At 31.6% G+C, this 18,116-nt stretch overlaps 1 protein-coding gene across 1 annotated transcript in view; it reads right to left on the bottom strand.

Annotated features, from left to right (window-relative positions):
- Positions 1–1,301: 1,301 nt before the first annotated feature.
- The window catches only part of LOC126880382 (ATP-dependent RNA helicase DHX30-like), an 84,509-nt gene continuing 67,694 nt past the window's right edge, over positions 1,302–18,116 (bottom strand). Inside the window, exons 11-14 of the mRNA XM_050644209.1 lie at positions 16,533–16,725; positions 10,831–11,020; positions 3,771–3,859; positions 1,302–1,466 (exon numbers count right to left, since the gene is read on the bottom strand). Coding sequence (XP_050500166.1) covers positions 1,304–1,466; positions 3,771–3,859; positions 10,831–11,020; positions 16,533–16,725 — 635 coding nt within the window. The 3' untranslated portion in view covers positions 1,302–1,303. The remainder of the gene's footprint in view (positions 1,467–3,770; positions 3,860–10,830; positions 11,021–16,532; positions 16,726–18,116) is intronic.

The raw sequence follows: 18,116 nt of genomic DNA, 5'->3' as shown, positions 1-18,116 counted from the left end.
CGTGTTTTACTCAATGATCGACACATTATGCCATCAGCTAGACACTCTCAAAGAATGAAAGCAGTGTTAGACGTATGGAATTGTTCAACCTGATTTTATTTTGAATGCAAACGAACAAGACCTTCAAAACGAAGCAATCAACTTCATAAAACGCTTCCCAGATGAGAGATGGGAGGTTTACCCCCACCCCCATATTGGGTAACAAATTCGTATTAATATACCATGACGCAGGTCTTTACCTCGATAGAATAGTGAATACTTACCTTGATGAGATCCAATCTAAAAATTATATTGGCTACCAGATAGCCCATATCAAATTTAAATCGATTATACCATTTATCTGATACTTCAAAACATCACACATTCGGAAAAGAAATCCTACTCCTGGGGGCAGCACAAAAAATTTTATTTCACACGTTAATTTCAAAATATGCAATATTTTTGTCCGTGGGTGTATAATTTCTACGTAGAATAAGGGGGGTTATTCTATTTATTAATAAAAACAGATACTTTAATAAAAAATATGAAAAAAAATTTTAAGAAACGCTTTTTTTTAGTTACGAGTGACTAAAATTAAAAATATTATAAAAAAATCAACCAAAAAGTAAAAAATAAAAAAAATTGAAAAAATCTAACACATCCGTCAAAGAAAAGCGTGGCGCGTGTTCATCGAATAAACGGTTTTCGCCCCACGCTTTTCTTTAACGAATGTGTTAGATTTTTCATTTTTTTTATTTTTGGTTGATTTTTTATAATTTTCTTCACTCATAACTAAAGAAAAGCGTTTCTTAAAAAAATTTTTTTTCATATTTTTTTTATTTTTTCTTTTTAGTCATACACTTTTCAAACATTAAAATATATCGTCATGTTTATTAAAATATGTATAAAACATGTGATGTACTAACATGAAAAGTAGTCGGAATCGGCAAAAAATTTGAAACTTTATTGTTTATTAATGAAGCATAACGTAAATAATTAACGTAAAAAGTGAAATTATGTATTGTTCATATCATTAGCTATACAATCCGTAAAAGTTTCAAGTTTTACATTGTAAAAAACAAGAGAATTTAAGCGTTTTCCATTAAAATCGTTTTTTTTTATTTAAACAATTAATAAACATGGAAATTTTTTTTATTGACTATTCGTGTATTGTTCCCGCGAATGCATATGTCTGCAAATTTTCATTCATTTGCATTGAAGAAAAGGCAATCAAATTAACGTCTAAAGATTTGACGCAAACTATTGAACTAAATAAAAGCGTTTAAAAAAATCCTTTTGTGTTTTTGGTAAATAAAAAAATATTTTAATTTTTAGTATTCTTTATTATTTCTTTTATGTTTTCTAACATATCATCCCAAATAATATTCACATCTCCATTGCGTTCGCCAACACTGGTTAACTGGGTTATAAAATATTGATAACACGATTTAATAACTTCTCTACATCTAATTATTTTTTCTGCTTGCCTACAACGAAAATAAAAACATTATTAAAAGAAAATAGGAAAGTCTCAGATGCAGAATCTATTATTAAAAATAATAATATACACTAATTTAAATCTGAACACTTTCCTTATTAGAACCATTCTCTGTTAACATCCTAAATTTCTGCCTTCCACAATTTACAAGGCATAGAGACGACGAATATAGAAAACGGAATGGATTCTACAATATGCAATCACATTCCGTTTTCATTCGCCTAGGAAAAGATACCAGAAATGGTTTTTAATACTCACAATCTGAGTAAAGATACAAGTGAATTAAAAAGACAATTATTTATAAAAAAAACTAAGTTTTCAATCTAATCGCACATAAAACAACATCCAAAAATGTTATTCTACATCCTACCAGACTGAAAACCAATGGGAACCTTCTCTGGTTACACCTCCGAGGCTTCTACAATACAATTTGCGAGCCATAACCGATGCTGAGACTAAGGAAGATGAGAGAATTTTACAATTTATAATTCACGTCCCATCTGCTCAGCGCGGTAAAGTTCCAACGAGAATGTTTCCCTTCGTACTCCAATCAGAGTAAACATGTAAATCAAAATTGAATAACCATTTTCAATTTCGTTGCAACACGAAACTACAGGCGCACCATTATTCCAGTTCAATCAGAGAGTGCAGCAAGCATCTCTACCGGTTTCGAAACTTATTAGTCTCTCATCAGGAGGCACATATGCTGCCCTCTCTGACCCAACTAGGACAAACCCCGGCGTGCAGTCATGGATTGCAACGAACGAAATGGCAGGGATGCCCTAGCGGCAACTGCTAGCAAAATACTAAGTTTTCAATCCAATAGCACATTAAAGCATTTTTGGATGTTGTTTTATGTGCTATTAGATTGAAAACTTAGTATTTTTGCTAGCAGTTGCCACCAGGGTATCTCTGCCATTTCGTTCGTTGTAATCCGTGACGTTTGGGTCTTCCCTTTGACCTGCTCCTTACTGGTGCTTGCCTCAATGTTTTGGTGTTTCGGTCTCCAATATGGCCCATCCAGCCCAGACGTCCGATTTTTATGGATGTTATGACGTCGGGTTCGTTGTATGCTGCGTATAGTTCAAAATTATATCTTCTGCGTCATACGTCATTTTCTTTCACCCCTTTATATGTGTTGTTCTGAAGCTATTTCCTTGTGGCATTTTTATAATCAACTATTTTTAATGGAAAATAAGCCCACAATTTTACCAAAAAAATGAGTCAGATTAAATAAATTATTAGAAGAATTTTTTTACTTAGCAACAACATTTTTGTTTATTTTAGTAGTATTTTGTATTTTGACAACGAAACCCGATTTGGGCTTCGAAACGTTAATAAAATCATTTTTTTGGTAAAATTGTGGCTTATTTCCCATTAAAAATAGTTCCTTATATATGTATCTGAGGATTTTTCGTTCAAACGTACCTAATAAGTTCTCATCGCTTTTCGACAGTGTCCATGTCTCTGATCCATATATAAGGACCGGTTTTATCAGGGTTTTGTATATTTTGCATTTGGTTTTTCTCGTGATGTTGTTAGATCTTAGATGTTTAATTAGTCCATTATATGTTTTATTAGCAATATGTATTCTTTTCTTAACTTCTTCACTGACATTGTTATCTGCGGTAACTAGTGAACCTAGATATGTAAAAAATTTTACGCTTTCGATGTTATAGTCTCCTATTGTCAGATTCTGTAAATTTTTTTGGCCTGTCGATTTGCTGGCCTTCATGTATTTGGTTTCTATTTCAGGTCAGAGATTTCAGTCTAATAAAATATAAAATAATATTAAATTAAACACCTTATTGTAACCACTTTTCTGGTTAAACCTCCGTGGCTTCTAAAAATGCAAGCCAAACGGATGCTGGAGCAAAAAGAAGATGAGGGAATTCTAAAATTTGCAATTTACATCTCACCTGTCCAGTGCGGAAAAATGGACCCCCATATAGTCAGATAGGAGTAAACTAATAGAAATAAAAATGAATAAGAATAAAGAGCGCTACAAGCACTCTGACCGATTTCAAAACTCGTTAGTTTATCATCAGAGAATGCATATGTAGCTATCTCCAAACAAACTAAAATAATTCAGAACACTTGCCTCGAATTGCAACTAACGAAATGGCATGGGTGTCTTAGCAACATCTGTTAGAAACAAGTCAAAGGTTCCAATCTAATAAAATATAAAAAAATATTGAATTAAAAACCTTATTGGGACCATTTTTCTGGTCGTGGCTTCTAAAAATACAAGCCAAACGGATGCTGGAGCAAAAAGAAGATGAGTGTTACTTACCCTTCATCACAAATAAACTTGATATTCGTATTCTTAACAACTAATTCAACGTTTCTATTTTCGGTATCATTATTATCTATATCACAGACCTAAAAGCAAAATAAATGTAGATTTATATAAATTATGTTTTAGTGTTTAGTAAGTAAATTAAAATAGTGTTAATAGTGAAAATAAATTAAATTAAATGTAAAATAAAAACTAAATAAAATAGGTGTAAAATTATTAATAAATTAGAAAATAAAATCGTTGCATTATTCTTAATTATTATAATTATAAGTGAAAGTTTTACTTTTATTAATAAAATTAAAAATAATAACAAAAATAAAATTATTGGACTTCTGGCAACACTTTCGTGGTTTCTAAAATTTGCAAACCAACGAATTGCCAAAGCAAAGAAGGCCGAGGGAGATCTAAATAGTTGCATCTTTCCCGTCTGTCCAGCTGGTAAAATTCCAGCGAAGATTAGTCCCTCATACTCAGAATAGGAGTAAAACTAATATAAATAAATTAATTCGTTGTAAAACGAAACAAGAGCAGTCTTATTTTTGGTTAGTTCAGATAGCGCCAAAAACACTCTGACCGGTTTCAATCCTTATTAGGATTTTCTTAGAAAGCCAGTGGCGTAACAAACTCCGTCGCCCCCCCTCCCGCAGAATTTGAATTGGGGCCCCATTTAAAAAATTACTAAATTGACTACAGAATGAAAGATTACATTATTACCGAGGGCCGAAAGTCCCTGAAAAGTTATAGGTGTGAAAAAAAAATATTTAGTATGATTTTTAATTTGAAATATTTCATTCAAAAGAAACTTTTTGTTTATTCTAAGGGACTTTCAGCCTTCGGTAATAATGTAATATTTCATTCTGCGTTTAAACTTTTCAAAAATATTTATTAGTTTTCTGAGGATTCGAAAAAAATGCATGCATTTAAAAGGCATCAGTGCGAAATTTTGTGCCTACACTCTTTAAATGATTACATTATTACATACCTAGTATTATTCTATGAGATAAACAATTTTCTTCGTGAATTACTATCAGCAAATATATCCACAATTTTATTAATATCTATCTGAAGGGCAACTTCGTTTTCAAATACTTATAAGCGCTAGAGAAGATAACCGTGCTTCTAATATTGTACTACGAAGATATGGTTTTATTAACTTAAGTTTAGAAAAAGATCTCTCTGAACTAGCGATCGTGATGGGTAAAGTTGAAAACACGATGTACGCATGACATACTTCTGGTATGCAAGCACTAGTGCAATGAAAATGTATAAGAATAATTTTGGCTGCATCATAAATAGGGCTCGCCGATTTCAGCTATGTCCTTAATGATTTTCTGAAAAATTGCAGTTGCTCCAAAAACTCATTACTTAAACTGACGACTGACGGGTACGCAGCAACTAATTTACTGACTTCTGCAAAAACTTCTGGATCCGATTTGAAAAGATATCCACTTCTAGGATCTAAGACTTTAAAATCGTTGTTCACTTTGTACATACTCTCATAAATCCAGCTTGAATTTGTTCAATGACTACATCGAGATTTACGAGAAACACGCCTACTCGATAATATGTTTCTTCAGGGTTTGAGATGCGTTGAACATGTAATAATTCATCAAAATGCTTCTTAACTCTACCAAACATTTTGAGTTTAAAAGTACACAGAAAGCCACAATTAGTAGCAAAATCTTTGGATTCTTATAAAAATGACGTAAGTATAGTTTTTCCTAATAGTCCTGTCGCCAGTGGGGGTACAACGGCCTCCTTAATTCAGATGGACTTACCCAAGTTTTTTTTATGTATTTTGACCCGTAGAACACGAATTTTTTGGGTAACAGTCGATCCGGATGTCGATAAGATTGTTATAAACAAAGAACTTGAGGAATCACATAACAGCGATTTTTTGCAAAACAAAACATTTTTTTGTATTTTTTGGGTCATTCTAAGCAAAAAATGTTTTTACAAGTTTTTTCGTAGGATGCATAGTTTTCGACATAAACACGGTTGAACTTTCAAAAATTCGAAAAATTGCAATTTTTGAACCCGAATAACTTTTGATTGAAAAATAAAATAGCAATTCTGCTTACCGCATTTGAAAGTTCAAGTCAAATTCTATCGGTTTTGGTGATTTTCATTGCTAAAAATTAATTTTTTCATTGTTAAACAAAGCTATAAACACATAGTGATTCAATGATGTTTTCAATGCATTTATAATTTGAAATCAAACGAGTAGGGGCGCATACAGAATTTCTACGTATATTACGTACATTAAAACGCATGCATTGGGCACGGGAAACACTATGTGTTTATAGCTTTGTTTAACAAATAAAAACTTAATTTTTAGCAATGCAAATAATCAAAACCGATAGAATTTGACTTGAACTTTCAAATGCAGTAAGCAGAATTGCTATTTTATTTTTTAATCAAAAGTTATTCCGGTTCAAAAATTGCACTTTTTCGATTTTTTGAAAGTTCAACCGCGTTTATCTCGAAAACTAAGACCATTTTTTGCTGAGAATCATCCAAAAAATACAAAAAAATGTTTTGTTTTGCGATCAATCGCTGTTATGTAACTCCCCAAGTTCTTTGTTTACAACAATCTTATCGACATCCGGATCAACTGTTACCCAAAAAATTCGTGTTCTACGGGTCAAAATACATAAAAAAAACTTGGGTAAGTCCATCTGAATTAAAGAGGCCGTTGTACCCCCCCCCTGGCGACAGGACTATAAAGATTTGATAAAAATGCTTTACAGTTATGTAAAAGTACTACTTTATTTTGTAAAATAGATGGGAAGGCAAATTCAAACTGTTCCATTTTACTTTTTTGAAGTTATACTTCTTTACGATCGAGAGTGAAATTTTATAATGCCGGGCGCATGCGCACACAGACAGTATGTATTTCGTTGCTAATCTTTCAAGATATGTATGTATCAGCGCTGTCAGCGCAAATGTCATTATATCATATAAAAAGATATATTAGTGTTCTTAGTAAATGTATTATTTATTATAATTTTTGTGTCTTTGGATTTGTCTTCCTCGGGAATAAGATATTTTATAATAATAGTAAGTATATTTAAAGTATTTTTGTATACTTCACTTGGTCTATTAAATTTGTCAGTATGTATGAGAAATCTTGTAACCTGTCAAAGCAAAAGTGATATACATCAGTGGAAGAGCGTGTGACCGGAGATCAAGAGGTCCCGGATTCAAATCCCGGACGATTCATATTCTTTTTTTTTATATTTTTGGTATCGTTTTAATAATTTTTTTTTAAAACAAGGTAGGTAAAGAAAGTTAGTTTAATATTTAAATAAAATACAAATAACCTGTTAAGTATATTAATTTCGTTGAAATCATAATAATAGAAGTATATCTTCTTACGTGCGTACAAAGTACACACACACATTCTTTTTTTTTTAATTATTAGCTGTCATTCTCTACTCACGATCTGTGGTACCTAGTTAATATTATTTAAGACAGTGTTTTTAAAATTGACATGTAGTTCTGCTTTACACCAAGCTCAGTTCGAAATCTGGATGACCACCTAGTCACCGATAGCGTTTTTAGAAAAAGCGATTTTGGTTGGAGTTTTTCTGCATTGTTTGTTAAATCGAATCGAGGGAAGTTTTTGAAGATGTCTAGGCACTGTTTAGAAACGTTGCGTTCGCATGCGTAAAATAATATATCAATAACACATTTTTACATATATTAGACGCCAAGATGGGGCCCCTGATGGGGGCCTCTGTCACGCTCCTGTAGAAAGCGTATATTTGTTTCTCTCTGAACAACCAAACTTCGGGCGGCCAGCATCGATTCACAACGAAATAACCTGATGGTGTGGGTGTCGTAGCGACATCTGCTAAAGACAAGTGTAAGTTTTACTTTTAATAAAATTAAAAATAATATAAAAAATAAAACTATTGGGACCAATCTTCTGGTAACACCGTCGTGGTTTCTAAAATTTGCAAACCAACGAATTGCCGGAGCAAAGAAGGCCGAGGGAGATTAAACAGTTGCATCTCACTTCCCACGGCCTTATTTGCTCCGGCAATTCGTTGGTTTGCAAATTTTAGAAACCACAAAGGTGTTACCAGAAGATTGGTCCCAATAGTTTCATTTTTGATATTATTTTTAATTTTATTAAAAGTAAAACTTACACCTGTCTTTAGCAGATGTCGCTACGACGCCCATGCCATCAGGTTATTTTGTTGTGAATCGATGCTGGCCGCCCGAAGTTTGGTTGTTCACAGAAAATCAAAAATGCGCTCTCTGATGAAATCCTAATAAGGATTGAAACCGGTCAGAGTGCTTTGGGCGCTCTCTGAAGTAACCAAAAATAAGACGGCTCTTTTTTCTTTTTACAACGAAATATTTAACAATAAAACACTGAAAACGTTTGTTTTCTATACTTCCACAAAATTTATTACAACTATGTGACTACATCTGTTTCGGCAGAGTGCCTTTCTCAAGTGATTTAGATTGGTACGGGTTTGTCTTTAACTGAAGAGGTTGAGGAGTGGGGAGCTGTTTGTCTCGAGTCAGTCATTCAGAATTACAGTGGAACCTCGATAACTCGGATTAATCGGGACCGCGGCCGATCCGGGTTATCGAAAATCCGGGTTAGCCGGAGAATATAGTAAAAATTAATAAATAACCTCCATTACAATTACAAAAACATGAAACACGTATGCACAGTACACATCTAAATTACGTATAGTTTTATAGAGTGTAGAGTTTTGTTCATTTCTTGGTAAAAAACTCAGTCATACTGTAGAGATGTACCGACACCATAATATGGTAGGTCTGGATCCTGCGTACAAAAAAAAATTGATAAATAGCAAGCTGAAAATTTGTTATTAGCTTAAGGGTGTCTAGTCGGACAAACATTAATATATGGGAACACTGGAACAGGGGAAGTTTTAACTGTGGGACAGGTTAAAAATTTGGAACGGTCAGACCACGAAAACGGCACATGTATTTTTTCCGACAGAACAGACTCTAAACTCTCCGAACAGAGATTAAACTCTCATGCAAAAATCAGACTGCTATTTATCACCAAATTGGCGTTTTAATGAGTGGAACATGTAGAATATGTCAAATGACAGGAATTATGACAGGTGATAAATAGCAGTCTGATTTTTGCATGAGAGTTTAATCTCTGTTCGGAGAGTTTATGTCTGTTCTGTCGGACAAAACAAATGTGCCATTTTCGTGTTCTGACCGTTCCAAATTTTTGACCTGTTCCACAATTAAAACTGCCCCTGTTCCAGTGTTCTCATATATCAAAGTTTATCCGACTAGACACCCTTAAGCTATTAATAAATTTTTAGCTTGCTATTAATCAACTTTTTTTTCATACGCGGGATCCAGACCTATGGTAGCATAATATCATATTATGATGCTGCAATAAATTTATTTTAAAGATTCGTCTTTATCAATCCTACCTAATGTTTCTAGCTTCTTTTCCATTGTCACTGCAACATTTTTACGTTTTGTTACCATTACGTAGACAAAGCAAACACAATCTGAAGCACGATTACATTACAGAACGGAAGTGATTAATAGGCTGTACTACACACAATACAAGAATTTTTAAATAGTCACGTCTTTTTTAAACAATGCTAAGACAGTTTGACATAAATAAAGAAAAAGGAATACAGACAGGTGTCTGTTCTTTCCGATAAGCTGAGACGGTCGCTCTGGCTGCCGCCGTGTGCATGAATCATTTTTACTATTGTACTTATGTGTTCAAATTACACAAATACACATTATCTCTGAAATATTATTTGGCCTACATACATTTTTATTTGATAAAATTGTTAAATTGTTTATTTGTTAAATTTTTGTCTGATGAAAATCGGTCCGGGTTAGCCGGACTTCCGGGTTATCGGGGGCCGACTTATCGGGGTTCCACTGTATATCTGTATTTTTCAAATTATTAATTTTCATAGATTCTAATAAAGATAGTTTAAGGCCTTTATTTTGAATATGCAGAATTTGAAACTGTTCATTAAAAGAATGATTATGACCTAGAAGGTGAAGTGCGTATGTTGAAGTGTCTGTTTTTCTATTGTTGAAAGCCCATTTGTTTTCTGCTATCCGTTTGTCAAAGGTTCTGCCAGTTTGACCGATGTAAGTTTTCGGACAGTCACCACAAGTTAGTTTGTAAACACCACTCTGTAGTTGTTTTCTCTTTCGGCTCTCATTTTTCTTAATATATTTGCTTAAGTTGTTGTTAGTTCTGAAAGCTGGTGTTATTCCTTTCTTTTTTTATGTATCTGGCTATTTTTGTTGTTATCTTGCCAGTATATGTAACAGAGCAGAAGGTACTGGGTTCTCTCTGTGGTGGTGGATAGACTATCCAGTATATGTGATAGAGCAGAAGGTACTGCTCTAACCTTGTGCTCTATCACATATACTGGCAAGATAACAACAAAAATAACCAGATACACAAAAAAGAAAGGAATAACAACAGCTTTAAGAACTAACAACAACTTAAACAAATATATTAAGAACAATAAGAGCCGAAAGAGAAAACAACTACAGAGTGGTGTTTACAAACTAACTTGTGGTGACTGTCCGAAAACTTACATCGGCCAAACTGGCAGAACCTTTGACAAACGGATAGCAGAACACAAAAGGGTTTTCAACAATAGAAAAACAGACACTTCAACATACGCACTTCACCTTCTAGATCATAATCATTCTTTTAATGAACAGTTTCAAATTCTGCATATTCAAAATAAAGGCCTTAAACTATCTTTATTAGAATCTATGGAAATTAATAAATTGAAAAATACAGATATAATTCTGAATGACCAACTCGAGAAAAACAGCTCTCCACTCCTCAACCTCTTCAGTTAAAGACAAACCCATAGTAATCTAAATCACTTAAGAAAGGTACTCTGCCGAAACAGCTGTAGTCACATAGTTGTAATAAATTTTGTGGAAGTATAGAAAACAAACGTTTTCAGTGTTTTATTGTTAGATAAAATGAACATCAAGTAACGATCGAATTCATCAATTAACGAAATATTTATTTATTTATTATAATTACCTTATTAATTTGTAAATCCCTATTGGAAAATAACAATACTGACAAATTTGTTAAAAAGCTACATTCCCTGACCAAAGTCGTTCTTCGAATATTGGACCTGGTTTCATTGATGTACAGAAGATAATTTGACGGAAATTTGTATCGCCTATAGTTTACACTTTCTGGAGTGATGGTGGCTTTATGATTATTCCTAAAATTTAAGATTAAAGAATATATTATTAAAACAAAAAATTTAGAATATTGCAAAATAAATTTAAAAGGTTTACTAAATATTTATATAATAATAAACTATTTTTAATGGGAAATAAGCCACAATTTTACCAAAAAAAAAATGATTTTATTAACGTTTCGAAGCCCAAACGAAACGTTAATAAAATCATTTTTTGGGTAAAATTGTGGCTTATTTCCCATTAAAAGTAGTTTATTATAAAGAGTATTTTGTATTTTGACAACGAAACCCGATTTGGGCTTCGAAACGTTAATAAAATCATTTTTTTGGTAAAATTGTGGCTTATTTCCCATTAAAAATAGTTTATTATAAAAATGCCACAAGGAAATAGATTCAGAACAACATTTATATAATATTAAACAGTGTAAATATGTAGTTAAAAAAATCATATTGTTGGATATTTTTTTGGGAATACCACGGACTTACTTTTATAGTTTCTAATTAAATTAAAATCGAAAAAAAAAACAGAGACCATCCAAGTAAAGATATAATTTGCTATCGATTTATTTGGATAGATTTTTATTTGTGGATTTTAGAACGATTTCAAAGAACAAGTTACAGTAGACAGAAAATAGATTTTAGATTTTTAAATCCTTGCCACATATTATGTCGTGTATGATTTGTTAGATATAGTACTACCAGTTATATCTTTCAAAGTCTCTTTAATAAAAAAGAATGTAGATATCATATTAGCATTACCTAAAGATGAAGTAGATGATTTACTATTTACGTTTAACAGTTACGAACCTTATATAAAATTTACGGTTGAAATGGAAGATGATAAACTTTCTGTTCCCTTCTTGGATACACGTTTCATTCGTTATACGGACAATACAATAGTAATTGACTGGTATAGGAAACCAATGAGCTCAGAAAGATACCTTAACTATATGTCATACCATAAACATCCCATAAAGGTAAATTTGGTAAAACAAATGAAGAATAAGTGATTCTAATATCAGACAAACTGTTTCTAGACCAGTAAGGATCTGTGAAAAAACGTCTATTTTTGGATGTGAGAGGTGGCATTCGGATTTTTGCAGATAAAGTTAGGTGACACCTTCAGTAATAATAATTGACTTATGCTCCTTCTCAAATATGCCCGGAACATTAATAAAAAAATTAAAACATTTAAAAATTTCGAAAAACGTCGATTTTTTTTTTGCTTTCTTTGCTTATAACTTTAAAACGATTCGTTTTGGAACAAAGTCGTAGAGAAATAAAATAAAGATAATTAAATTTTGTATGATATACAACTGGTCAAAAATTTCTTAACGTATTACCTTTTCTGCAATATAGCAATAAATACAAAATAAGGGGGCAAAATACGCCTGTTGTTATTCAATATTTTTAACCACTTTGGTGGCACTTAGAACCTTAGTAATTCACTTAGGAAATTATTTGTAACATACTTAAACCGTGTACCAAATTTTATTAAAATCGACCTAATAGATTTTGCATAATAAATTTGCAATCTAAATGTTTTTAAAAAAGTTCAAATTTTTTAAAATCTTTCTGAACAGAAAGTAGACCATTTAGAAGTTGGCTAATTTTTTTACAGATAAAGAGGTGCTCTACCTATATAATACACTTTACAGAATTAAAATCTAATTATTTAAGGGGCCTCAGCAATGTTTTAAACTTATAAACAATTTTTTGGCTTATAAACAAATAGCTTTGTTTAATAATAAAAAAAATCATTTTTAGCAATGCAAATAATTAAAACCGGTATAATTTGACTTAAACTTTCAAATGCTGTCAGCAGAATTGCTATTTTATTTTTTAATCAAAAGTTATTCGCTTTCAAAAACTTCGCGTTCCACTGCGTTTATCTCGAAAACTATGCATCCTACGAAAAAACTTGTAAGAACATTTTTTGCTTAGAATTACCCAAGAAATACAAAAAAATGTTTTATTTTGCGAAAAATCGATGTTATGTAATTCCTCAAGTTCTTTGTTTATAACAACCTTATCGACATCCGGATCAACTGTTACCCAAAAAAATCGTGTTCTACGTGTCAAAAATACATAAAAATCTTGGGTAAGTCCATCTAAATAAAGGAGCGCGTAGCACCCCCTCCTGGCCACTGCACTAATTTGTTTATAAGCCAAAAAATTGTTTATAACTTTAAAACATTGCTGTGGCTGCTTAAATAATCCGATTTGAATTCTGTAAAGTGCATTAGACAGGTGGAGTGCTTCTTTATATGTAAAAAGATTGACAAATCTTTGTATGTTCTAGTTTTTGTTGTGCAAGATTTTAAAAATTTTTAATTTTTTAAAAAAAGTGTGATTGCAAAATTATTATTCAAAATCTAGTAAGTCAATTTTAATGAAATTTGGTGTACGGTTTTAGCATATGACAAAAATTTTCTAAGCGAATTAGGAAGATTCCAAGTGTAACCTAAGTGATGGAAAATCATTGAATAATGACAGGCTTGTTTTGCCCCCTTATTTTATATTTATTGCTATTTTGCAGCAAGGGTGATAAATTAAGACATTTTTAACCAATCGCATCTGATAGAAAATTTAATTATCTTTGTTTTATTCCTATACGACTTTGTTCCAAAATGAATCGTTTTAAAGTTATAAACAAAAAAAGGAGAAAAAAATCGATGTTATTCGAAATTTTTAAATATTTGATTTTTTTTATTAATGTTCCGGGCATATTTGAGAAGGAGCATAAATCAATTATTATTAACGAAGTTATCACCTAACTTTATTCGCAAAAATCTGAATGCCACCTCTCACATCCACCTAAAAACAGATCCTTACTGGTCTATTCATAAAAAAACCTCGATATTCTTTACAACATATTTATTAATAACTCCTATCCACAAGTATTAATCAAAAAAATCCTTTTTCACACATCTATTGATCCAGTGATAATCCAAGAAGCCAATAACTTAAATCATCACACAAAGATATAAAAAATAAGATCATAATTTTCAAACCATTACCTTTTTATTTTTGTCCTCTTTCTCCACACCAATTTTCATATCTTTAAAATACTCATAACATATATTATTATAATAAAAACTATCGATATTACGAGAAAAAAATGCCAAAAATAGCAAAATTCCAATCAAAAATTAGGTTGGAGAAAATGTAATCGCAAAATTCAAAATCGGCATACGTTAAAAAAATGCATTTTCTCGCCTTCCCATGGAGCAATTTTCATCATTCTTTTTTTGTTACCAACTAACTCGACTAGAGCCATCTAACTAACGCATTATTAACCCTGGAATGCTACCTGGGGTACACTTGTACCCCAACCTTGTTTGTAAGTTACACTAATTTGCAGTAGTGGGTGTGGAAAATATGAAAATAAACTTGTGGATAATAATATAATAAAATATTTTTGTATACAAAATAAATTCTTAATATGTTATGTTAAGATTGTTTTTGTCATAAGTTCTTAAAACATACATATATAAATATTTTAGATCAATTTTATTTGGGGTACCACTGTACCCCGGTGTAGCAGATTGAGTTTAGAAAATAAGTGTAGCAATCCACAGCTAAATGTCAAAGTTGCTTTTGTTTTGTTATAATAAATTAATTGATTTATTATAACAAAAAATTTTAATTTGTTTAAATAAAGATTGTTTAAATAATTATCTAGCTTTCAAATGAGAATATTTGTTTTTAAAGTTAAAAGCTACACTTGTTTTAGGTTTATCTAAAAAAAGCCTACAACTGGAAAAATATGTAGTTTTATTTTCTTATAAATAAATTAATATATTATAACAAAACAAAAGCAAGTTTGACATTTAATAATGCGTTAGTTAGATGGCTCTACTCGAGTTACTTGGGAACAAAAAAAGATTGAAGAAAATTGCTCCATGGGAAGCCGAGAAAATGCATTTTTTTAACGTATACCGATTTTAAACTTTGAGATTACATTTTCTCCAACCTAATTTTTGATTGGAATTTTGATATTTTTGGAAATTTTCACTGGTAATATCGATAGTTTTTATTATAATAATATATGTTATGAGTATTTTAAAGATATGAAAATTGGTGTGGAGAAAGAGAACAAAAATAAAAAGGTGATGGTTCGAAAATTATGATCCTATTTTTTATATCTGTTCCGTAAATGCCGGTCAACTTTGACCGGTTGTATCTCAGGAACCACTCATCACAATTAAAAGTTTTTTCTTTTAATCTTTTTACGCTTCTTTTCCAATACCGTTTTCATGATTTAACTTAATTTAATATTTCCCGAGATATTCTATTTGTTTATAAGCTAAAAAATTGGTTATAATTTTAAAATATTCCTGAGGCCGGTTAAATAGTTCAATTTCAATTCTGTAAAGTACATTAGATAGGTACAGTGTCTTTTTATACAAAAATCATAGTTATTCTTATGTATCATAATTATTGTGGTTATTATAGCGAACGTAAACTTTTAATTAGCAATTCAATTGTTGCTAAACTTTTCATTCAATTTCCATCGACTTCTGGAATTATAATCTATACGAAAAGGGCATTTATATTACCAAGTTATTTAATTATTGATAAACAATTACTTATCTAAAATTTCAGTTGAAAATTAAAGATTTTGTTGGAAAAACCCGCATTTTCCGGGGAACATTTTCGTTGAAGTAAATCGGGACACGACGTCTCTATGCAGAATTTAGTTACGGTGAATTTTTATTTGGGTGTTTTTGGTGTAAAGTTAAAATCGAATTTTTATTTGGGTGTTTTTGGTGTAAAGTTAAAATCTTTGGAGTTATAGAGCAAACATTGAAAAAAACCACGATTTTCGGGCGCCATTTTGTTTATAAGAAAAGTAGCACACTATCTGCGGACTTTGCATACCTATATTATTAATATAATATGTTATACAGTCATAAGATTCGATTCCAGCAATAAAATTGCTGGTAAATAACTTTTTCCACCTACCTCTACCGAAAGTATACTTTTCCGGACCTGACTGTAGGGAGCCAAGTCGTACTTTTACTCCGTAGGGAGGAAAAGTAAAAGTGACGTCATGGTATTTCATTCATGAAATATAACTTATTGACGCCCTGTACAATATCTATTTTCTATTACGTAAGTATCTATACATTTTAACGTTTAGTTAAAAACACCCTGTATTTTGCAGAATGGTAAAAAACAGTAAATTGTTATTCTGATTTAACAATGTTTACATTAATAATTTGACCTATATTTGACAGTTGACAGTTGTATCTACTTGTTAGTTTTAGTTCTAATAAATTTTGTTGGTTAGTTACATAAAGAAATTAAGTAAAAATGAAAAAATTACTTGTTATTTGAGGAAGGTGGAAAAACCATATGTATAACATGGGAGTAAAGTGCCTTTTCCTCCCTTGAATGAAACTTCATTCTCGGGAGGAAAAGTAGCACTTTCCTCCCTTGTTATACAAATAGCTATTCCTTGTATTTTGCTAATTAGCCCAGAGTAATTATGTTTGCTTGCGTTATGAAAAATAATTGTAACAATTACCTAGTGAGTAGGACGTTAGTATTGTTCTTTAAACGATTCTTTACAATATCCCAATTACGGTATTGTAAAATATTTCCAACACCAGAATACAAAACGGCTTTAACTAACTCGTCGTTGTCTGAAGAATCATCAGAAAATGGGAGTACATCGTGCAGTCCATCTACCAAGTAGTCAAAATGAATTTTTCTTAATTCTGAAAAAATAGATAATATTAAAGTCAAAGAACAAATCATCGACAATCTCATACACAATACATATGTAACACACAATAATAATAATAATTAATATCGCTAGAGTAATCACCTTCATACAATTTTTTGCACACTTGCTGTTGCCTGTAGGATCTAAGCTAAGCAATAGCTTATTAGTTAGAGTAGTTATAGTTTCTAATTTTATTTTTTTATCGCAGATTGGTAAGGTAATGTGCAATATACAGATTCAGCGAAACAAAAACGGAACATATAAATTACATGTAGTTCAGCTCAACTCCGCTCCAGGCAGTTGGCCAACAAGGTTTTCAAAGAATTATACACTCACAGACAAAAATATTGCATATTTTATTTTTGAAGTATATCTTTTTCCTTTTAAAAAATTTTGTACTTTTTGTTGCTAAATAAGTTGAGCTGAACTATCCTACGTATATTTATTGTCAATAATTACCTTGCATATAAATTCATATTATGCAATGAACACAACTTTTATAGGAAAAAAGGAAATAGCGCAAAGTACAAAAATGAAAGTATTTAAAGCAATATATAGACCCATACTCACCTTCGGTTGCGAATCGTGGACATTAACAGAGGCAGAAGAGCAGAATACAAGCGACGGAAATGAAGTACCCAAGAAGAGCGAGAGGAGTCACAAGACTTGACAGGGTAAGAAATGAGCAGATAAGAGAGGATCTGGAGGTGGAATCAATCATAGAATTCATAGAAAAAAGACAAATCAGCTGGTGGGAACATTTGCAAAGACTAGACGATAGAAAACCGGTAAAAATGATTTGGGAAACGAGAGTAAATATCAAGAGGAAGAGAGGAAGACCAAGAGAAACATAGGACCAAGCTATTGGAAAAGTTCTACAAAAGAGAGGCAAATCCTGGAAAGAAGCAAAAGTATTGGCACAAAATAGAACTCAGTGGCGTAAATTTGTACACAATATCTAAGTTATTATTGTAATCCCAACACCAATATGGTATAAGGGAATTTGATTATATATATAATATATAATTACCTTGCATATTGCAGAGTCACAACTAATTTGTAGAGAAATTAATAAAATGGACTGATTTTGCTTGTAACATTTAATTAGAAAAAAAAAACAATAACGACAATAGAACATTTTTTTACGGCAACATTGTAACAATGTAGTACCTAGTATTTCCTCCTCTAGCTCTAATGATTGCCTGCATCCTTCTAGGCATGCTCCGCAGAATATCTTGGATGGTTTCTTGAGGAAGTCGATTCAATTTTTCCTGTGTAGCAATTCTTAATTCTGCAATTGAGTTTGGAGTTTCCATATATGTTCTATGGGATTTGCATCAGGGCTCATTGTTGGCCAGTCTAGAGCCTCAACTCCAACATCCT

Source organism: Diabrotica virgifera, chromosome 2, assembly GCF_917563875.1.
Source record: "Diabrotica virgifera virgifera chromosome 2, PGI_DIABVI_V3a".
Taxonomy (NCBI): Eukaryota; Metazoa; Arthropoda; class Insecta; order Coleoptera; family Chrysomelidae; genus Diabrotica; species Diabrotica virgifera.
This window is presented reverse-complemented; position numbering and strand designations above follow the sequence as displayed.